The sequence below is a fragment of the Meles meles genome, chromosome 17, assembly GCF_922984935.1.
Source record: "Meles meles chromosome 17, mMelMel3.1 paternal haplotype, whole genome shotgun sequence".
NCBI lineage: Eukaryota > Metazoa > Chordata > Mammalia > Carnivora > Mustelidae > Meles > Meles meles.
The window spans coordinates 57,210,453-57,234,426 of NC_060082.1; the positions used below are offsets into that span (position 1 = coordinate 57,210,453).

General features: G+C 37.3%; 1 protein-coding gene across 19 annotated transcripts in view; it reads right to left on the reverse strand.

The window, feature by feature from the left end:
• CDC42BPA (CDC42 binding protein kinase alpha) overlaps positions 1–23,974 on the reverse strand; it is a 318,157-nt gene that overhangs the window by 39,381 nt on the left and 254,802 nt on the right. For 4 of the 19 annotated variants that reach the window (XM_045983604.1, XM_045983596.1, XM_045983602.1 and 1 more), the window contains 3 exons: positions 19,492–19,530; positions 12,429–12,533; positions 8,067–8,150 (listed from right to left, as the gene is read on the reverse strand). The exons of 2 other annotated variants lie outside the window; for them this stretch is intronic. In XM_045983604.1, the coding sequence (XP_045839560.1) occupies positions 8,067–8,150; positions 12,429–12,533; positions 19,492–19,530 (228 nt within the window). The remainder of the gene's footprint in view (positions 1–8,066; positions 8,151–12,428; positions 12,534–19,491; positions 19,531–23,974) is intronic. 13 more of the 19 variants (XM_045983612.1, XM_045983609.1, XM_045983603.1 and 10 more) reach the window with 5 other exon arrangements.

Genomic DNA, 23,974 nt, shown 5'->3' on the forward strand with positions numbered 1-23,974 from the left:
GGGACAACAGTTCTTGACTTTTTGTGCACTCTTAATACTTCTCTATGGCTTTTTTTGAAGGATGCTTTATTTTCCTTAAAAATCCTAAAATTCTTAAAAATCTTTGACATCTCAAACTCATCAAATTGTTTAAACTATGTGCATTTTTTGGAATATCAATTATATCTCAATAAAGTTGTCAAGAAGTCAGAAAGGAAGAAAACCCCTCGTACTTACACTTTTCTAGGGCATTTTAAAAGTTACTGAGTTGTTTTCTGGCACAGTCTTGCTACTGAAAAGTCTGATGAAAATTTATTCTTTTCTTCCCCCTTGAGTGACTTATTACACTTTTGTCCAATATCCTTTCTCTTTATAGGCCAAGAGCTTACTGGAATATGTTTTCTTTTGTCTGTGTTGGTTTTCTTGGCTATGCTGGGTGCCTCTGTGGTATGAGTTTCAAGTCTGCTTTATTTTAGAAAATTTTCTTGAACACAGATTTTAGTATTTTCTGCTGCTTTCATGGTCTCTGAGACTCCTATTATGTAAACACTGGCCCTTCTTTGTTGTTCTTTCCTGTCCATCACTTTTCTCAAATCCTTTTCACCTCTTCCCTCATTTCTTTTCTAAAAAAGATTTATTTATTCATTTGGAGGGGGGAAGAGAGAGTGTGTGTGCAAGTGGGAGGAGAAGCAGAGGTAGAAGGAGAGAGAGAATCCGTAAGCTGATTCCCTGCTGAGCATGGAGCCCCACAGGGACTTGATCCCACAGTCCCCACCCAGATCATGTCCTGAGGCAAAATCAAGAGCTGGACACTTAACTGACTGAGCTATCCAGGCACCCCTTCTCATTTCTTGATCTAACAAAATTAAAAAAATCTTTTCATTTTCTATTTCCATAAGTGATCTGTTGAGTTTACTTCCAAATTCTTATAGGTCAATCTGTATGCTTGCAGTCATATTTCATCTTAATTTCTAATTTTTTCCCTGCATTTTTGTCACCTTTGTTCAAATCTTGCTTTCTCCAACACTCCTATTTCTAAGGTTTGCTATTTCTAATTTTTGTTGTTTCGCAGCTTCTATTGTTTCCTTAATTTCTTCTGAAATATTGATTGCAGTTTTTCTTGGTTTTGTAGACATGTGTTTCTGGCACACTTTCATTTTTTAAGATACATTGTTCTCTTTTTGTAGGTGTGAGATTTGACTGTGACTGGTTTCCTCCTTTTTAAGTGAAATGACTTTTCCTGTACTTCTACGAGGGAGGGGTGGGCCAGAGTGATTTTTCCAGCTCTATGCCTTTGCATAAAATGACTTTTCAAAATGATCTCATGCTTTCTGAGATCTTCTTCCCCCTCTTCTTAATCACCTGGACTTTCTCTTTCCTTTCCTGTCTTGCTCAGTTGTGAACCCATTCCCCACTGACCCTTCTTAGCCTGGGGCTGTGAGCTGGAAGGGTGTTCTGATCATCCAGTTTTGAGGACTGACAACTGCAGCACTTCCCACCGTCTTGCCTCCCTTGTCCTCACCTGTAGGATGGAGCTTGCAAAATCCTCTTGGTTTCTTCTGGTCTCGAGATGCCCAGCAGTGCATACTTGTGTTTTGGCGATTTTCTGGCTCTGGATTTTCATGAATCCCACTTTCTTTAGCAGAGTGTTTAATACCATGGCGAGGGGTGGTGATGGGGGTCTTACAGATGACTTTTTTTTTTTTTTTCCCTATCAGTTTGTATTTTGAAGTTTGTGGAAAAATCTTCTCATTTACTGTTCAGGTCTCATCTGTACTTTTTTTTTTTTTAAGTTCTAATACCTACCCAGTTGGTCTGTTTTTATGGAGATTCAGTGAGATTCAAAAACCATGCTGCCACAGAGACCGAGTTCCCAGAATCCTCTACCCTCTACTCACTGGGTTCTAGAGACTCACTGTCAAATATTTTTCATTAAAATGTTTTTAAATTGTATTTAAAAAAATGGTACTGATCCACATTTCCACCTATAATGTGTCACAGTATCCTGGTGATAACAAGGGTATGTATACCACAAATGTAAAGAGGTAGCTCATTATTACTTTATTCTGCTTTTCTCCAACTTCTCGTAAGTCTGACCAGCTTTTCACTCTCCGTCATTTTAAGTTTTCATTGGCCTATGCCTGGCTTTTGGCCATTTAACTATCACATGTTCATCCCCTTGTTTATAAAAGCTCTTGATGCATACAGATATTAACCCTATGTCCTCTGTCCTGCATTTTCTCAATTATATTGTCTGAGACTGTGAATTAAAATCTCCAATCTGCCTCTAACGTACTCCTCCCAAGTTCTCAGTTCTTGTTGTATATAGGTTAGGGATTCTTTGTGAGGACCATCCACACTCATATCATTCTTTATTATTCCCTTTATTAGTAGACAACGTCATCTTTCGTGCCATTTGGTGTTTTACACCTTAAACTCCATATTACAGTACGTATCTGTGATCTCTGCTTTCCTTTTCTTTTTTCTTCCCTTCCATCCACCTTTGCTTTCAGCCATGCAGCTTCTCACTGGCTCTCACGGTAGGCTCCTTCTGGGGAGTTAGCCGTCACTTAGGAAGATTGCGGCTGTCATATGGACAGATCCTGAGCATCCGCTGTCTGTCAAGGCAGCGAGCCATCCTGCACGCGCAGCTGAACCTCCGTATATCTGCAGCCTCAGCTCCCATGGACCACGCCCACACAGCAGACCCTCTGAGAGAGCTCCCCACTGGAGCACTTCTCAAATTCATACCCATGAAACTGAGCATAATAAAAATTTTCTACCATTAGGATTTGAGCTGCAATTTATTGCAGCTAAGAGCACCAGGTCACCATGTTTTCCTTTTTCTCTTTCCTGCCTTCATTCAACGAGTACCATTTCCTTACAAATGTGACAGTTTACATGCTAGTCTTCTATTTATTCCTTTCAACCTAAGATTCAGACTTGTACTTACTTTCCTTATCAAGTTACCAATATTTGTTTAAACATTTATATGCTACTACTATGTCAGGTACTGCTCTAAGGTGTTTACAAATATTAAGGTGCTTTAAAACGTCAAAGAATCCAGTGAAATGAATACTATGATTGTATTCATTCCTAATGAGGAAATGGAAGCAAGGAAGAGTAACTTCCTCAAGTTCACACAGCTAATTTGTGACAGTAACTTAGAAGGCCCTGCTAGGAATCCACCACAGTAACTACACCGTGCTATGCTGTCTCTGCAGCTTCTCCCCAGAAGAGAAAATGCTTAAGCTCACCTCACCTGATCCCTACACTTAACCTCCTCTGTGTTTGTATTTAGATTAATTCTGGACAGCTTTGATTACGTATTTCCTTTCTCTTCGACTTTTGTAGAGAGAGGGTGCTTATTTTTACAGACCATAGCACACTGCTGTGCGATACCTAGTCACCCTATTTCCCAGGTCTCTCACAGTGGTCTCACAGCTTTATATCTCCTTTTCTTTTTTTTTTTTTTTAAGATGCTATTTATTTATTTGAGATAGAGACAGTGACAGAGAGCATGAGAGGGCAGAAGATCAGAGGGAGAAGCAAACTCCTCGTGGAGCTGGGAGCCCGATGCGGGACTCGATTCAGGGACTCCTGGATCATGACCTGAGCCAAAGGCAGTTGCTTAACCAACTGAGCCACGCAGGTGCCCTTTATATCTCCTTTTGATGGAGAATTTCCTCCAAGAATATTTACTCTCCCCCCCCCCCAGTTTTACTGAGATATAACTGACATATAATGTATTAGTTTAAGGTATGCACCACCATCATGGCTTGATACATGCATATAATGCAAAATGATTACCAAAGTTAACATCCATCACCTCATATAGTTGTGATTTTTTTTTTTCCTGTGAGGAGAATGTTTAAGATCTATTCTCTTAGCAAGTTTCAAGTTTCAAATATACAATACGGTGTTGTTAACTACAGTCACCATGTATTCCATTTGTCCACAGAACTTATCTTGTAACTGGAAGTGTGTACCTTTCCCCTCATCTTCCAACCCCACCTCTACCAACCAATACTCCATTCCTACGAGTTTGAATTTTTAAGATTGTATATATAAGTGAGATCATTACAGTATTTGTCTTTCTCTTATTTAACATAATGCCCTCAAAGTCCACCCATGTCATCACAAACGCAAGATTTTCATCTTTCTTATGGCCATATAATAGTCCGGTGTGTGTGTGTGTGTGTGTGTGTGTGTGTGTGTGTGTGTGTGCGCACCACATTTTCTTCATCCATTCTCTGTCAGTGGATACAGGTTATTCCGCATCTTGACTATTGTAAATGCTGCTGCACTGGACAGGGGGGCACATATATCTCTGAGATAGTAATTTTGTTTCCTTTAGGTATATACCTAGAAGTGGAGTTGCTGGATCATATGGTAGTTCTATTTGTAATTGTGAGAGGAACCTCCATACTGTTTTCCACAGTGGCTGCACCAATTTACACTCCCACCCACAGGGCAGTAGAGTTCCCTTTTCTCCATATCCTCGCCAACACCTGGTTATCTCTTTGCCTTTTGGATGGAGCCATTCTAACAGGTGTGAGGTGGTATCTCATTGTGGTTTTGATTTGCCTTTCCCTGATGATTAGTGATGGTGAGCACCATTTTATGTATCGTTGGCCATTTTTTGGTATGTCTTCTTCTATTCTGATCCTCTGCCTATCTTTGAATTGGATTATGTGGCTGCTTTTTTGTTTTGGGGCTATTGAGTTGTTTCAGTTCTTCTGTATTTTGGATATTATTGCCTTACCAGACAATTTTTTCTTGTTCCACAGGTTGCCTTTTCAACTTGTTAATGGTTTTCTTTGCTGTGCAGAAATTTTTTACTTTGACGTAATTCCAGTTATTCATCTTTGCTTTTGATATCAAATCCAAAAAATCATTCCTAAGACCAATGTCAAGATTACCCACCATTTACTTCTAGGAGTTTTATGGTTTCAGACCTCAAGTTCAAGTCTTCAATCTGTTTTGAGTTGATTTTTGTGAATGGTATGAGACAGTGGTCCAGTTTCATTCTTTTGAATGTGGATATCCAGTTTTCCCAGTGCCATTTATTGAAGGGACTATCGTTTTCCTATTGTATATATTTGATGCCTTTGTCATAAATTAATTGATCGTATGTGTTTATTGAACAGATACATCATATTTATTTCTGGCTTCTCTTTTCTGTTCTAGCGATCTATATGTCTGTTTTTTGCCAGTACCAGACTGTTTTGGTTACTACAGCTCTGTAATACAGTTTGAAATCAGGAAATGGAATGCCTCCACATTTTTCTTTCTGAAGACTGCTTTGGCTATTTGAGGGGACTTTTGTGGTTCCATACAAATTTTAGCGTTGTTTTTTTCTATTTCTGTGAAGAATGCTGCTGGAATTTTGACAGGGACTGCACTGAATCTATAGAGCGCTTCATGTAGTGTAGACATTTTAACAATATTAATTCTTCCAATCTGTGAACATATAATACATTTCTTTAATTTCTTTCATCAATGTCTTACAGTTTTCAGTGAACAGATCTTCTATCTCCTTGATTAAATTTATTCCTAGGTATTTTATTCTTTTTGATGCAACTGTAAATGGGGCTATTATCTTAATTTCCCTTCCTGATAGTATGTTCTTAATGTATAAAAGAGTATTTTCAGAGAAGTTTTTAAAATAATAAATTTACTAAGTTCTTGTATATGTGAAAATATTTCTTACTCTCATAATTAAGTGGTATTACAGCTGAGTTAAAATTTTAAGGTTCAAAGTTCTTTTTCTTCAACACTTTGAACATTAATCTTAATTGTTTTCTTGCATTTAGTATTGTGAGAAGTCTGATACCAATTTAATTTTCCTTTACAGATAACTTTGTCTTTGAAAGTTTTTAGGATTTTCTCTTAATCTAGAATATCCTTAAATTTTACTATAATGTGTCTAAGTGTAAATTTTTAAAAATTATTCTCTTTAGCACATAATGATGTATTTCAATGAGGTTTTTCATCTTTAATTACTGGGAAATGCTACGGGATTATTTCTTCAAGTGCTTCTATTTTCTTCTTTCCCCTTCCAAGTCCTACTACTACAGAGATACTGAAACTATTTCTGTCATGTGTTGTATCATCCACATCATCTTCCCCCCCAATAACCTGTTCTTCTCCTACACCTAGTTTGCTCACCCTGTTAAAGCTATCTGCTGAGTTCTTTATTCCAGAGTTATATTTTCACATGAGCATTTGCAAATTATTTTTTTTCCTAGATGCCTTATGTCACTCCATGTTACCAATATACTTCCTTTAAAAAAAAAAGTTTCATTCAGATACTTATTGTGCCTATTTTAAATTCATATTCTGGCCTCAGAATTTTGCTTTATAGCCTAGATTATTCAGCTTGTTTTTCTTCTATGCCAGTTATACTTCTGTATATTTTATTAGCTTTTCAGATCCACCAATCTCTCATTCCGCAGTTTATCCAGGCTTTCTGTTCTATGAAGGGAGAACATTTGTTTTCCAGTTTCTAGAATTTCACCGTAGGAGCTTGAGATAAGCAACTAAATCTCCATGTTCTACCATAATCAATACTTCAGTGATAGTTATGTTGAACAGAATGAAAAAATAATTCACCTGAATTTTTCACTAAATGTTTCTCTTTCTCAGTAGTTTGTCAACTTCAATCTTAGATTCTTCTGAGTGGCCTCAACTTCTTTACAATGCATCCTCTAAGCACTACTCCTTACAATAGCAGACTTCAAAACACTGAATTTAGGAAGATGGAAACAAGGAGACCACAAAAAAGACAGCAAGTATAGAAGCAATAATTTCTATTCATTGGAAATTTCCATTTATTGTACTACCTACATGAACTAACTATGCCAGATAAGTAATACCAATTTGTATCTTCTAGAACCCCAAACCTTCTCAAATTATGGTATAACTATGTGTTTATTAACTGCATATCTAACATTAATAGTAGATATTGTTTAAAAGAAATACTTAGAGATGTGTAGATCTACAGGCAAATATTGGCCCTGTAGCTTACTATCTGTGTGACATTTGGAAAGTTAATTTCTCTAAGCCTTAGTTTTCTGCTTTATGGAGACATATTAGATACCTTCAAACACTGTAGTAAGAATTGAATTAGAAACTTTTAGACACATGATAGAAATAATAGTGAGAGAAATAATAAGATAGTAGATAGATAATGTCTGAGGCATAGTCCTATTCAGTAAATTGTAGATACAATTATGATGCTGCTCTTTATATTACTTTTTGATTGATAATTTAGAGGTCTTTTAAAATGTTTAATCCCATAAATATTTATGTAAATACTTCAAGAATGATGTTAAGGCTATTTTCCTATAGATATAAAATTAGAGTATAACCCCCGAAAGGACTAGCAAAACAAAAACCCAGCATTCTTTTGAACTTTGCAGGTCTGTAGTCTTTTTCTTGAATCCAACATGCATTTGAGTGCATGTTAATGCTGCGCTACGGTCTATTCAAGTTGCACCTTCCTCCACTACTATGTATTCTGTGTTTTATATTTTAAAATGGGAACAATTAATAATGAAAAATTGTTTGGAATTTTGAAAAAATTGGTTTATCAGTGATTTTATTTCTCCTTCAATTTGTTAGTGCCCAAAACTGATCTGAAAAAGCCTTAAGAACATAAAGCGAAAGGAGAATATACATTAAAAACAGTAATCTTTCAAAAGCTCAGAAATCATAAAAAAAGAAAAGGCAGAAAACTTCCAACTTGTCAGGCTTTTCCACTAATAAATAAAACCGACCAAACCAAACTATGCACTTCAATAAAGCCCTTCCATTTTCAATTTTTATAATTTTTAGATTAAAATTATTATTAAAAAATAGACAAAAGATGGAAGAAAAATAAAACAAATTTTACATCACTCTTCCTACCTTTCTTAGCAGGCTTATTTCCAGTCATCTGAGATTTACTTTCTTTCCAAGCTTTTATGTTTGCAATTTTGAGGAAACCAATAGCAAAAACCACAGCAAATATAACCAGCAGAAGAAAACCACTATCGTGGTTTTTTTTTTCAGAACACATCATGCTTATATCTAAGATTGAGTACCTTAGCTGGAAAGCCAGTTGAACCAGGACATGCCTTTTTCCTTAAGGTTGGTGTATGAACTGGAGGAGGAGTACTGTCTACAGTCTGAATCCAGGAGCAAAAAAGGAAATAAATGTCATGAAACACTCCATCTATTTCAAACATAACCAAAAATAAGTCAAAGTAAATAAAGCCAAGCAAGACATCAATAAGGCAAAAAATATCTCAATGAAGCTAAATTTCTCATAGTGTTGATAATTTAAATTTCAGCCTGAAATGTCTACAAATGAAATAGTTGTTCAAGTAGCAAAAAAAAACGTGTCTGGAAATTTAAAAAGAAATGATTCAGAAAAGAGAATCCACAGAAGAAAACAAAACACAGCATATAGCCCAAATAAAAATGAGGATATTAATTTTCAAGTTCATCTGAAAATGCCACATTAATTCTTAAAAGTATCTGTTTTTTTAAAAATCAGGATTTATAATCAATATTTAGAAGATTCTTTTAACTCCTAACTTCTATATACAGAATGCATGTTACATATACAGAACACAATTCGGTAGATTTGTGTGTGTTTGTGCGTGTCTGCAGTAAGAGAGAGAGAAAAGAGAGATTGATTGATTAGTGGGATTTTGTGCAGAAATCAATTTCCAAAGAATGGAGTTAGACTATTTAGTATTATTGGAATTCAGGGCTTAACATACAAATTTAGAAGTTAAAAGACATATCTTTAGATGATATTAATGTAAGATATTTCTTTCAATGAAAGGAAACACTGATTTTACTGGAAAAGAAACATAACTTAATTAGCAAAGTATTTAAAAAAGGCACGAAGAATTACTTCATTTTAGGATGCTAAGCAAGCAAACAAGAGGAAAAGGCTAGCTTTGAATAAAGTTATAGAATAGTCTAAAATATTAAGAGAAAAATAGATGATCTCTCTTTATTTTTGTTACTACATAAACAAGAGTATTTTCTATGCCTATAACCTTAAAATGGAAATGAATTGAGCTTCTCAGAGTTTTCTGCTTGTGAATTTAGTTCTAATTTAAATTTACCTTTAAATAGCTTGAAAAAAAGTTTTGAACCCAATTTATAAATTAATGTTTAGAAAGGTAAACATGACAGACAAAAGAAGAACACTGAAAAGCTATATAAAAGTTAATAAAAAACAATCAGTAGGAAACAAAACTGACATTATAATTTACACAGAAAGCCCAAGAAAAGTTCAGGAAAAAAGGAGTGAAGTAAGGCTTTTGGACACAAGCTCAAGAGGGTTCATGAAGACCATAAGAATATATACTTCGATAAGATTCCATTCCCTGTAGCAACAAAAACTTTAAGGTACCTAGGAACAAATGTAACAAGCAATATGAAGTAAATTCATAAAGAAATTAACAAAACTTTATTGAAGGATATAAAAATATCTAAATTGATATGTATACCCTGTTCATAGGTGGAAAGAGCCATTCACAAAGATGTCAATTTTCCTCAGATAAATCTATAAATTCAATTCAATTTCAATCAAAGGTCTTACATGGAACCTGACAAACTGATTTTAAAAGTCATATGTAAAACTAAAGGGTCAAAAAGAGAAAGAAAAAGAAAAAGGTGGGTGGGAGTGGCTGATTATACTAGGTGAATTATTTTAAGGTTATAATACTTAAGACAATGGGATACTGATGCAGGAATAGACAAAAAGAACTGAAGAGAATAAAGAAACCCCAAACAGACATTGATCTGTAAGACACTCTCTACTTTATGTATATGATAAAGCAGAGAGTGTCTTACAGATCAATGGGGGAAATATAGTAGAGCTGGTTGTTCATATGAGAAAAATAGATTTAGAACCCCATTTCATATAATATGTAACAATAAATTTCAGTTTAAGATCCTAAACACATAAAATAACAAATTCTAAACTTTTAGAAAAAAGTATGGAAGAACATTTATAAATGCTGCATATGCCTAGGGAAGAACTGCTTTAGAAAAACATGAAAAACAGAAGTCATAAAGGAAATGACTGATATATATAAGCCTACTTCAAAATAAACACTGTTGCAAGACCAAAAGACACCAAATAAAATTTTAAAATAAGCACAGACTGGAAGAAAATATTTGCAGTGCATATAGCCAGCTAAGGATTAGTATCCAGATTACATGAAGAACACTTACAAAAATAGGAAAAATAATTCAAGAGAACAACAGACAAAAGACATGAACAGGCAAACCACCAGTGCTCAATAAATATAAAAAGAAGCTGAATTAATACTTGAGATCAAAGAAATGCAAATTAAAAACAAAAATGCCACTCCATACCCATCAAATTGGCAAAAGTTAATGTCTGACAGTACCAAGGACTGGTGAGGATGTGGGAAAATGGGGAACTCTCACATATTGCTGGTGGGAGTGAAAATTGGTCCAACCACTGTAGAAAATAATTTGGCAAAATCTAGTTAAAGTTGAAAATGCATACACCATGCAACCCAATAATTCAGCTTCCCGGTATATACGCTAAACAAACCGCATATCTGCAAAAGCAGACAGCTACTAGGATGTTCACTTCAGCACTGATTCTGATAAGAAAAATTGAAAACAACCTAAATATCTAACACTGGGAGAATACATAATGGCTGTGGTATATTCATACAATGAAATATTATACAACAGTTATAATGAATCAACTAAAGGGACATGTATCTACAGGAGTAAAGCTCAAAAGCATTAATGAAAGAAATGAAGATTTATGTTTGTGTAAAACAAATGTAAAACAAACATTCTCATATCTTGTTTATGGATATAAATGAAGTGAAATGTAAAACCAAGGAAGAAGATGCACATCAGTTTCAGGGTTTTTAGATATGTCTGAGAAAGGGGAATGGTATAGGAAAGGGTGTTCCAACTCTGAAATATTCTCTCTCTGAAAACAAATTTGAAAAGGACAAAATGTTCACATCTGTTAAATCTGGGGGTGAGTTACATGCGTGTTTATTAACCTCTGTATGCATGAGATATTTCAGCATTAAAAATGTATAAACTTGAAATATTAAAACAATGATTTAAAAAAAAGCAGAGACTCATCAACTTAACTAGTCTGAGGTAGTCTGTCACAGGGTTGTAAAAAATCAAGTCAGAATCTAACTACAAACCACACTTCACTTCAGACAGCTTTCCAAAGTGGACTAACTGCTTCGCTTAGAACACGAGACACAGCTCTCGAGATAACACAGGAAACAAAGGGGCTATGTCAGAACTGCGAGCTGAGCGAATAATCCAAATTGCATCTTGAGGCAGGAGGGCTTCCCTGAGGCATGACACAAACCCTTCTGACTTGTTGAGGAAACAGACCTCTGCTGAGAAAACTGGCCGACTGGCTGTTTGAAACCAGTGACTAACAGGAGGTACAAAACAACACTGGTATCATGCTTAGTGAAATAAGTCAATCGGAGAAAGACAACTATCATATGATCTCCCTGATATGAGGACATGGAGAAGCAACATGGGGGGTTAGGGGGATAGGAGAAGAATAAATGAAACAAGATGGGATTGGGAGGGAGACAAACCATAAATGACTCTTAATCTCACAAAACAAACTGGGGTTTGCTGGGGGGAGGTGGGATTGGGAGAGGGGGAGGGGGCTATGGACATTGGGGAGGGGAGGCGAACCATAAGAGACTATGGACTCTGAAAAACAACCTGAGGGTTTTGAAGGGTCGGGGTGGGAGGTTGGGGGAACAGGTGGTGGGTAATAGGGAGGGCACGTTTTGCATGGAGCACTGGGTGTTGTGCAAAAACAATGAATACTGTTACGCTGAAAAAAATAAATAAAATGAAAAAAAATTACAAAAATTTATATAAAAAAACAACAACAACAACAACACTGGTTTTGTACTATTAAAAGACATGACACAGTTGAATGCCTCTTGCTGACTGAGCAGTGAGAATAAAGTATTCAGTGGCCAGCAGTGGCAATTTTCATTTTAAGCTGTACTTACGAAGTAACAGTTGTGTAGGTCTTAACTAGATTTACTGAGAATGGCACCTGACACGGCCAGGTGCCTACCAAGTTTATATCTGACAATTCCAAAACTGAGATAACCCTTCTTTCTGTTCCACATAGTTCTCTACTTAAAATAAAGACTATTTTTATAAGTAAACAAGTATTTGTCTATTTTAGGTTGAATCTGGAGGGGGCAACTTTCGACTTTGGTTTTAGAGTCCTATTTACATTATTAGTCAAATGCAATGATCTCCAATATATTGTAACTTATTACATAATATATTTGATTAAAAGAAGAGTCAGATTTCACTTGTTTTTTTGCAATTCCCTCTTTCCTGACACAATTGAACAGTTGGGGAGCAAGACTGCTCCAATGAGGCACCTTAACTGGCTCAGCTTCACTAGAAGTGGAAGGAGATGTGGACCTTGACTGGATGTTAACCTTGACGTTCGGATTCCGTACATATGTGTTCTCAACGGGATCAGTCTAGGAAGATAAGTTGGGAAAAACAAAAACCCAAGAAATCACTTTCAAACAATGTGCAGCTCTTAGCAAACTTCTGTAAGGCATGATCATGATAACATTCCTTGAGAAGAGGAAAGCAAACTTCAGTTTGAATATTCACCTTCGGGATGTGTCATTACACAAAAGCATAACCACGAGCTTTAATGGAAACAAAGATAAAGACAACAGTTAACAGAATGCTCCATCTTCACTGCCAGTCTCTGACTTCGAGCACTGTCTCTACTACACGTTCTTGGCTTGCATTCCACAAACGTAATCATCTGTGTGAATTAAGTGCTGAGTGCTTAACAGAGTATGTGCTGCAGGTTAGAGATAATTTTGTCCTTCCTAAGAAGGAAATTTGGTCATCTACCAGGCATTACTTCAAAGTAAAAGAAACTAATTTGTCCGCTTTGTGTTGGCTGGGGCAACACTGCCTTTTTATTCTGCAGCAGTAGAAATACCAGCACTTACATTCACCTGCATCCTTTTAACCAAGTGTTTCTAGAAACTCAAAATGCTTGGGGTTAAAATTAGCATTAAAGATCTTATGGAGCATACTGATCAATGATATATTCAGCTTGGCAATTTTCAAAATTAGCAGGATTGCATTTTTGAAATGAAAGGCAATGAAAGCAATTTCAAAAAGAGGTTGGGAATTTGTTTCATCTGTATTGTATGGCAAGAACAATGCTTAGATCAGAAGTTACTATTCAATAAGAAGAACAATCAGCTTAAGGATTTTAAGTAGGTACTTAAAGTATTTTTTTTCTTTTCCTTTACTATTATTATGGTTACTCTTGTAGGGACTGGTTAGTGGGCTGGCTAACCCTGTAGGAGTCCTCTGCTGGGCACAGGCAGGTTTTCTGGCAAACCACAAAGCAAGGATTTGGTGATGACTCACATGGCTCCCAACAAGGCCTTAAACCTTTAGTTACTGTGCTCAGGAGAAGTGGGGAGAAGGGTCTCCAGGAGGACATCTAAGGAACTTGGAGCAGCAGCCATGTACCATCAGCTAGGAAGGTATTTCAACATTTTAAAAACTGGAACACTTGAGCTGAAGCATACGAACTGTATGTCAGCTCTGAAGTGTGCAATGTGACTGATTTCATAGAACGAATACAGCTTATGAAGTGGGAGAACCAGGCCTGAATCCCACTCCTTGACTTCAAATCCAGTCTTCTTTTTGTGGTACCAGAGGCATCTCCACAGTTAAGGTACTCAAAGCAACTTAACGGTCATTGAGAATGAGTTACATGATCTCTTTTCCTGACAGTGAACTCTGACCAGGAACAGGAGAGTGAAAGAAAGATTATGAGCCTCTAAGACAAGTTTTGCCTAGTTCACAATTTTATGCAGGACAGTCATGGAGAAGGTACTTCTTTTAAATTATTAATCTGGAATAGAAATCTGGGCTGGATATTGGGCAGAAAGATCCTACTTTCTAGAAATCTCCTCCTTCTAAGTTTCCATACCATTACATAAATTGCCAGCTGAGTAAGAATTCATGGGGAAGGGGTTGTTAAAATGGAATTGATAAGCAAAGCAGTCCTGATGCATTTTATACTAGTAAGAACCTAAAATGACCTCATATAATCAAGTTAAGTTGCTCATGAAGTTTTAAGTAAGGGTCCAAGTAGGGGATTTGTTAAATGCGAAAATGGGGTCATTTTAGTAAAATTTAAGTTTCTGACCTGTCACACAATGTAGCCCGTAGCCTGAGCGAAACAGGTAAAAGCAGAAGTTTCTGTGCAAAGGATAATGCTGTGAATGAGACTGGACAGCTAATATCATTGGCTTTCTGCCTCCAAGTCCAGTTACTTTAAAGACACCTCAAAAATGAGAAAGGCAGGAGTACCGGCGGACAATTGAAAGCGGGTCCGCTCTTTGAGCCCCGTGAATATACACCGGCCAGAGGCGAGCACACGGTTTGATTACCTCTTCCTGCGCTGACATTTGAACACGCTGCCTTAAGGCATTTTGTCAGCACACGCCCTGCTGGGACCTGTACACTACAGAAACCATCTCCCCTAAACATCCACCCACCGCCCGCTCCCACCCCATAGTTGGTCCTTCAAACATTCACCGTCATGTTTCACGACCCTGTGAAAGTGTGACATGATGACAGTGTGATATTGAACAAAGGAAAAAAATACACCATCAAAGTTAAATCCTTGGTTACAGAAATTAGGGACTCTTAAATAACTCTCGAGGCTTCAAATACATACCTCTTGGCCCTTCTTTAGAATTACTGTCATTTATAAAAAGTCTGTAGCTCCTAACAAGTTTTTAACTCATAAATAAAAAAGAAAACAGAAATGAGCATAAATTTTAAAATAATTTTCTTAGCTGCATGAGGTAAAACTAGTTATTCAAAAGAGGAAACAGATTTAAAAACTATTCCATTAGCAATTCTAATAAAACAGAAAAATGAAAATTAGCATACTAGCTTTTTGGAACTATAAGTTCTTAAAATAAATTCCAGAGATTAAACAAAATCAGGTAGTTTTTGTTAAAACAAATTAAAAATAAGTAAAAATATTTTAGTAATATTTTGAGATGGTGTTGAGTATATTTAAAAAGTTGAACTATGCCATTTACAATGCTACCGATTTTTTAAAAAACCATGAATGTTTAAAAGTTTAAAAATTACTGCTTTATTTTTCAAAAGTATGTTTCTTAGAAATACAAGGAACAAAGTTTGGTAAAGCTGAATAAAACTCATGGCAATAACGTTTTGAATATTAAACTAAAAATTTTTTTTCCCACATCTTCTAACAGCTATTAGAAGCTACCTGTTAGATTAATAGATTTATATATTTCATTTCCTTTCTGGATTACTGCCAGTGTCAAGAATAGCTCAAAAGAGATTTAACAGGAAAAATAAGAAAACTACAATGCCACTTCCATATTTTCTATTTCGAAGTGTTAATTACCATCAGCATGCTTTTTTCAAGCTGTTACTGGTTTTTCATGGTTTTTCAAGATGTTATGAATTTTATCTATAATCACATGCTTATTCATACATTTATAACTAAGGACTTATTCTATCCACTAAAAAGCAATTGATTTTACTGAATTTTCAGAATACTCAAAAACTACAAGCCAGACTTTGCAGACAGCCTAAGGTTAATTTGATGATTGGTAATGATTTAGATATAACACGGCAGCAAAGCATCTTATTACTAGCACATCAATTACATTTACCTTCCGAACTTTTACCACCATCCTTCCGAACTTCTATCATGGTTATAATACAATCATTAATAATACACTTAAACCATAGAAGTTAAATTCTTTGTGTTTTGATAATTGTATAGCACTAAACGTAAGGAATGACTTGAATTAATGAAGCAGGAAAAGCTGATAAACATGATCTACATCAATAGCAGAGATATCACAATTCAGTAATTGCATTTATGATCATAGAAAAAATGATAAAAAGGAGAAAATAGTGAAAAACAATACATAGTTAACATTAACTGGACAGTACCTTCCGATAGTATCTGGAGGAAGTTCTTGGAAATAAATATTGGGCCAGACAGTGGCTGGCCCACTGAGTGCTGAGTACCACTTAACTGAACAGTATAAGCAATCCACTGCAATCTACTGAGAAAGATAAGAATTCTATCTTTATCTAAATGTGATTTTTCCCTAGTTTTCGGTTAACTAATTCATTTTCCAAGTAAACCTACTTCAAGGAGCTATTCTGATGAACAGGCATTAGAAACATCTACTACACCCCAACGTCATTTTTACCAACTGCTCTATTCTTTGGGCCAAAAAAAAAAAAAAGAAAAAAGAAAGAAAGAAAAACTGAGTAAGTATCAGCAGTATTATCCACAGTGCAGAACGCTGTCATGTAGAAAGTCCATGATGCTTCCTGAATCTATTAGGATTTCCCTACTGAGTGATCCACAAAATTTATTTTTAGACTAGTGCAATGAAATAGAAAAGTTTCTTTCCCCCTAGGATCAGATCTGATTTTTAGGTGAAATCCTCAAATTATGCAGTATGGTTTTCTGATAAATAATGAAAACAACTAAAACAACTCATCTTGAATGTGTATCAATGGGCCTTTTCTACTCCAAAAATCATTACAGATTTGAATATAAGCAAAACATTCTCATAAGAAACCTGGTTTTAAAGTAAAAGATACCATGATTTGATACAAATTAGATACAGAGTTTTTAAAAAAGCTTATATCTAATGTGTTGTTTTGTATTTGTAAATATAAAATTCTAAGTTAACAGAAAAAATACAATTATCATCAATTATCTTTAGCTTTAGCTAGAAATTTTTTGGAAACAAAGTGGCAAGTAGTCCATTTTTTTTTGTACTCAGAAACACTTTATAACCTCAAACTTACACTAATATAATTTTTTCAGTTAATTGAGCTTATGATAAAAAACAGTATTATGGAAATGCTGTATCATGTGGAAAACAGAGAATCTAGTATTTTATTGCCGTAAAGCAAAGAATAAATAAATCACTGGAGGTTACAACTAGCAAGTGCAATCTTACTAATTACAAATAATATAGCCCGTTACTCTTTCTGAAAATTTCTCCTTATTTTCAATATATCGACTTCAAAATCTACTCTGGAAAATTTACAGATGTTCTCAGAAAACAAAAGAAAGTTAAGTTACATGTTAGCTATGTTTAATCTCTCTTCCAAACTCTAAAGGAGTAACCTAAAATGAGACATCCAATATTTCTCACTATTAATGAAAACACTGTGGACCTTTCCATAACCACTTACATTCAGGCATTAATATTAATAACAAATCTTTCTCAGGCTATGCCTAACTGAAAAACACACTTAAAAAGAATGTAAGTATTCAAACTGCAGATGGAAACTCATAGCGGACTAGAAATAAAAAAAACAGCGAAACTTGAACAGTGATACCTCACTTGTAGGCCATGTAGGAATCGTAAGAATTTCAAGTTTATAAAACTATTTCCTACTGCTCGTCTGAAAGCAGCATATAACACAATTGTATGTCACTGTTGGAGTCAAGGCCACCATTGGGAATGGTAACCGCCTGTGTCCTACTGTGACAGCCTGCCGCCTTCCAGGACCGTCCAGGCGCCTCGCTATCCCCGGGACATGCTTCTCTGTGCCTGCTGAATAGTCGGTGATTCTTCCCTCGGCTCCACCAGAGACATCACCACTCTTCACAAGTGGTTTTTTAATTTGTCAGATACATAACCAATGAGCCTTCCAGCAAGCCTGGAAAGCAGGTTATCAAGCCTACCATCTGCATTTAAGAAAAACATATGTACATCAAGAGGCTCTAGTTAAGTGAGGCTTATTCATATCCTACAGAATGGAGATACAGACTGAACAGTATTTCCATCAAAAATTTTTCCTTGTATCAAGATTCACAGAAGTGCTTTGGGAGGCCAAGGCCCCTAGAAGTCTGCAAGGCAGGTGAGATATAACTCTACTTCACCAGAAAAAAGAAAATCTCTCTGAATTATAACCACATTAAAAAAAAGCTTATTAAAAACTCAGTCAATTCACAGGCTGATGATTTGAACCCTAATATAATTGGTCACACAACGTTTTGGTCTTCCTTTCTGGAGGTTATAGGGTACACTTAACACATACTCAGAATACAAGTGCCCAATGGTTTTAACTCTCTCAATATCAGAAGAATAAAAAAAAAATCAGTTGAACCAGCAATCTTTTAAAAAAACGTCATTAATCAATGAAATATTAAAGCCTACTGGCCAAACCACTGTTATCTGACCAGCTTACTCATTATTAAACAGTGGTTTGGAAAAACATGCTAAGTAAGGATTCATCGCGTTTACTGTGCGTCAATGCACCCCGACATCTGAAAGATAAGAGCACCGGAAGCAGAGAGCCACCCTATGGCTCCCCAGGCTCTCTGCAAACCAGAGAATTCCATGATCTAGCCCCTTTCCAAGTCCCAGAATTCTCAAGAATTCTGGATTTAAGGTGTTGATCAATAGCAGTGGTTCTGAAGCTGACAGGTGAAAGTTTAAAAGCTTGACTCTACCACAGACGTTTCTTTTTCATGTTACTATTTTACGTTGCTGGTGAAAACCAGAGCTGACAATGTCAGCGAACCCCCTGCTTCTCCACTAGGGGGTGTGTATGTTGTGTATATTGATGTTGGGGTGGATGCTGGGCATGTAAGGAATCTTGCAGGATACAGGCAGTGGCTGGCCCCCTTAGTACTGAGAAACACTGGGCCAGCATCAGCATAGGATGTTGCTTATAGCTTGTTATCAATATATACAGTGTCAACGATATTTTTAAAAATCTTGGAAACACCTTAGAGTATAAACGATTTATTATTAATATTATTGCCTCAAATCTATAAATATATTTAGGGATATTCCTCTGAACTACATCAAATAATCTATCAAAGATTTCTGCAGAACTGATTTACTAAAAATTATAGTCAGTAAGATCCGTAAGTTGCCCCAAGTTCTTTTGAATTCTACATAATATGTATCATCACGGTCTTTTCCCCACATAATTAAAATCTCTAGGAAATCTCTACATATCTGCTTATATCAGATTCTCATTTAGAAATTCATTTATACTTTGTAGGTGATGAATTTGGAAAGCATATGTTAGGATCACTTTTTTCCCCTAGTAAAAATTAAAAAGGCATCTTATAATTTTATAGTAGTTTGGTTACTGAAATTTATACGAACATTCCTAAAGCTTTACGGCCAAAGCCAAAAAAAAGAAAAAAAAAAGAAAAGAAAGAAAGAAAGAAAAAGAAAAAAGAAGATGCAGAAAGGCAGCGCAGCAATAGCGGGAGCAGCCGCACACAGCATGCAGTAAGGGTGGGAGTCTGCCACGGAGACGTTAGCGTGTTCCGCAACCACAGGCACGAAGGGTATGGGACAGGATGGAGGGCGTGGGGTGGGGACACACAGTGCAGTAGTTTCTTACACGTCTGCCTTTGCTAGCTGGAGTACAGGACGGAGAGCGCTTCAACAAAGAAAGGAGAATACGACACGTTACAAATACTCACACGCGACTCTCGATGGCTATCACTGTGTTAACAGACAAAGTATATCCACATACACGTAAAGACACGGTTTTTGATAGGCTGAAAGTACGTGTATTTTCGGGAAAAACTGGAGGATAGGACAGTAAAGAAACCGTTGCTCAGACTCAGTCTGCAATGACAGTCAAGCTTTCACAGGACCCTGGGCAAACAGTGACCCACAAAATAATGCTCCATCAAGCGATGGACAGTTCCTTTTCTGCAAAGGTTGGGAGGAACAACTGAAAACGTGAGAACAAAAAGGATCCAAAGAATTCTGATTTACTGCCAGGTGGCATTTAATAAAATACAGTCTTTTACCTACCAAATTCTTCTGGTTTTCAAAGATGAGGCTTTTAAATGACAAAAGCTAAATTAGGCCTTCAGGACTACTGGTAATGAATTAAAACAAAAAGTTACTTCAACAATACTGTCCAACCTGACCAGATGTTAGGTTCAAGTCAAGAAGGACCTTCACCTTTCAGACATTAAAGATTAAGTAATTAGGGAAAAGCAGCAACAACAGTAAATCGGTAATAACTGTACTGAAATGTCTCCCGAGTGTCTGGAACCTGGTGATGTGTGAACAGCAGAGTTTTATAAATGTGAGCTGTACTGCCTCTGGCAGTTCCCTAGATTCAACAGATCCCCACATCTATTGAGGGTTTGCAATATGTCAGATTCACAGACTGGAGGGGAAGACACCAGGCCATCAGCGTCACAAACGCTGTGACAGAGGTTAGCAGCAGAGTTCTCCGGAAAGCTGAGTGGCAGGGGGGATTTCTGGGGGGCCTAGAGGAGGGAATTTATAAACTGACCTACAGGGGCTACAGAGCTCAGAGAAAACTGGAAGGATTAGAAACACCCATCCTGGGGCGCCTGGGTGGCTCAGTGGTTTAAGCCGCTGCCTTCGGCTCGGGTCATGATCTCAGGGTCCTGGGATCGAGTCCCACGTCCGGCTCTCTGCTCTGAAGGGAGCCTGCTTCCCTCTCACTCTCTCTGCCTTCCTCCTCTCTGCCTACTTGTGATCTCTCTCTGTCAAATAAATGAATAAAATCTTTAAAAAAAAAAAAAAAAAAGAAAGAAACACCCATCCAGGAGTTGGGTGTCATCTGTACAACCCTGCCAGACTGGTGTGCAGGAACCTTTATTTCTTTCTAGGAGACTCGGAAGGCGGATGACCTGAACACGATGTCCCAAAGAGCTAAGAGCAAACCAGGATTAGAAGGCCTACAGGTTCCTAAGGAAGTTTTTGTGTTTTCATCCAGTCCTTCCTATTGCTTTAAGCAGAACTCCCCTCCCTAACCACACGCTGCCTGCCTAGCACACACCTGTCTTCCTCAGTTCCTCTGACTCTGCGGGCCATACCTGTCCCTCTATGAGGACCTGCTCAGCCCTCAGTTCTCTCAGAAAGCCTTTCTGTAGCCTTCCAGGCTGGTCAGGTAGCTCTCCTTTACACTCCATGACAGACGGTCTGTACCTCTTATCATCGTGCTTCTCCCAGTTGTGTTAAAATTATTTGTTTACATGTTTTTCTTGAGGACCTGCAACATGCTTATCATAAAGTCTGTAGATGCAAAAACCCTTCATAAATACTGCACGAATCCTTCTGACATCCTGCAATACTTTATACCTAATTATTTCTTATGGCATCCGTCGCTTTCTACCCGGTGCAGTCTAACTATGGATTTGTTTTCTAACAGCAAGAGAAGCATTTCGAGGCCTGCTTCTATATTGGATTTATCTTAGCAGCAACGACTGTGCAAACTAGAAAGTGCAGAAAGTGCTGAGATGTTTGAAACAGAGAAATCTTTACTTTTTGGGTATCCCTACACTTCTAGACCAGAGTCGGGACTGTGCTGAAACCAGGAAGAGAGGCAGGAGTGGCGCAAAGTAACTATATTGCCACTGTGCTAAAAACAAGTCAACAAGTCTCTCCAAACCAGCCCTGCATATGAAGGACAACAGTGTCCAGGCTGGCACTATATAAAGCTAATAATGGTATGAAATTACCATAGGAATAATGTTCTTCCTAAAGGGTCTACCTGGAAGTCAGACAGCGATATTTATATTTTCAATAGAGAAGGAGAAATTAGACTATTTCCTGATAATACAATTGGAGGGACACACACTGCACACACTTTCTCTTATACACACTCTCACAAGCACAGTTTTCCACTAACAGTGAAGCTGATCTTCCAGCATACGCTAGAAAGCAGTATGCTGTCTTTGTTTACCATTGAAACTGTGCATTTTCTATCCGGTGTAAAATGGCCACTCTAAACTTCTGGTTGGTTACGGAAGTAAGCACATAAGCAGAAACCAAAAGAAGTAATTTATCTTAAATAATCTGGTAAATAGATTTTAAGATTCTGTTAATGAATTCCAAAGGTCTTTTAAAGTAAGATACTGAAGAGTAAAAGACTAGGTAGTCATGGTTCTTTCTCTCTAGATTGTCTAAATATGTTAGGGTATATAATATACAATAAAAATATACCGTATATATGAAATAATATATAATGCTGCCTAAATTAGGGAAGGACTGCATATTATAACCTTCTGAAATGGAAGAGTTTCAGTTTGGGTTGTATTTAATACATGGATGGAAGATTTTTTTAAAAAAAGAACTGAAAGAGAAATATCAGGGGGCGCCTGGGTGGTTCAGTCGGTTAAGTGTATGGCTTCAGCTCAGGTCACGATCCCAAGGTGCGGGGATCAAGCCCCTCATCGGGCTCTCTGGTCTGAGGGAGTCTGTTCCCCTTCTCCCTGTCTGCTGCTCCCCTTCCTTGTATGCTCTGTCAAATAAATAAATAAAATCTTAAAAAAAAAAAAAAAGAAAGAGGAAATATCAGGAATGCCATAATTTCTCAGAAGGATCTAGGCCTGGTCTGGGTCACAGGATTAAAAGATCTTCATAATGTATATTTTAAAATTCTATCTTCCATTGATTCTCCGTCTGATCAACTTTCCCCAGATACAGCTACACACAATGCTGTCAAACCTCAGATTCCTGTGATGGGTTATGATAGGTTATTAAAAAAGCCAGGGGGGAGATGATGCTAAAAGCAAGAGATGAGAGAAGGAAGCTAGGAGCCAGGAATGAAATTAAATACTTTCGGACATCTTGGCAAGATTTTATTACGGAGCCAAACAAGGAGTAGAACTTGGCTTGCCAGTACTCTCAGATACTTGCTTCTTGTCATATGCCAGGATATAAGAGAACAGTGTTAGGAGGACCAGACAGTTGGGACTACTGGGACTAACTCTATTCCTTCATGTCTGACCTTTTCACTCTACACCTTTAATTCCTTGGTTTACTCTCTCCTCAGGTCACCAGAGTAAGATGGCCTCCAGAAAGCAAGTTGGTGTACTCTCATTTGCCAGTGAGAGGGCAATTCCCATTTTTTGTGAATTTGGCCCATATGAGCAGAGCACAGAATTATAATTTAAATAAAACTCAAAACATACCTGGCATAGATTTAATAAATGACAATATGTTTACCAAATATAAAGAACACGTAGCTCACTTACAGGACTGTAATTAGTATGACCTTTAATACAGTCAAGCCAAGTATTTTGGGGGCTCAACTGAAAAGAAGAAAATGAACAGAACAGGATGGAAAGTTGGCAAGCCGGTCTGATCATCCCCAGACTTCAGGCCACTGCGATGCTGGGAACAGATGGGGAAGAGCCTAAGATGCTGACTCCGCCTGCCCCTCACCCTGTTTGGGGGTGGCCTACCATGGAACCACCCCCCAAGGCAGCCTAGGACTGGGTGTATGGGGCTTCAAGAAAAGACAAGGTCAAGAGGAAATGATTTCCACAGCAGAAGGACCCTGGAGTCCATTTCACTGCTGTCACTGCTATCTCACCACACCGGGGTACAACTGATCCAAGAGATAAAGCGGTCAGAGTGACGTCAGTTTGCCATGAACTAAAACACCCCCTTATCTGCCCTAAACAATGTCATCCACAACCCTGTTGCAAACCATTCTCTATTCCTCCAAAGACAGAATCCTAAAGCTTTACTAATGGGGGAGTAAATAATCCACTACTGGGAGAATGCTGTGATCAACCACAGTTACAACCACTGGACTGAATATTTTCTGTGGTTCTTTTCTGTCAGAAGCCCTATGATTCTACACGGAGAAAAGCCCAGCTACCCGAGTTGTCCTGAATTACAGAAGCAAGGTGCTGAGACCATCTTCTGCTTCACCTGAGTTGGGCGGGGGGGGGGGGAGGGAGGACCTGGGTCTCATACATTGCTCTCCTGTCAAGGCTGCTTTTGCTGGAAACTCAACTCACCAGAAAGTTGTCTAAACCATACGACTTAACAGGAAAGTCTACGGCTCCAAATGTGTTCCCATATTGCTAGAAATTCTGGCA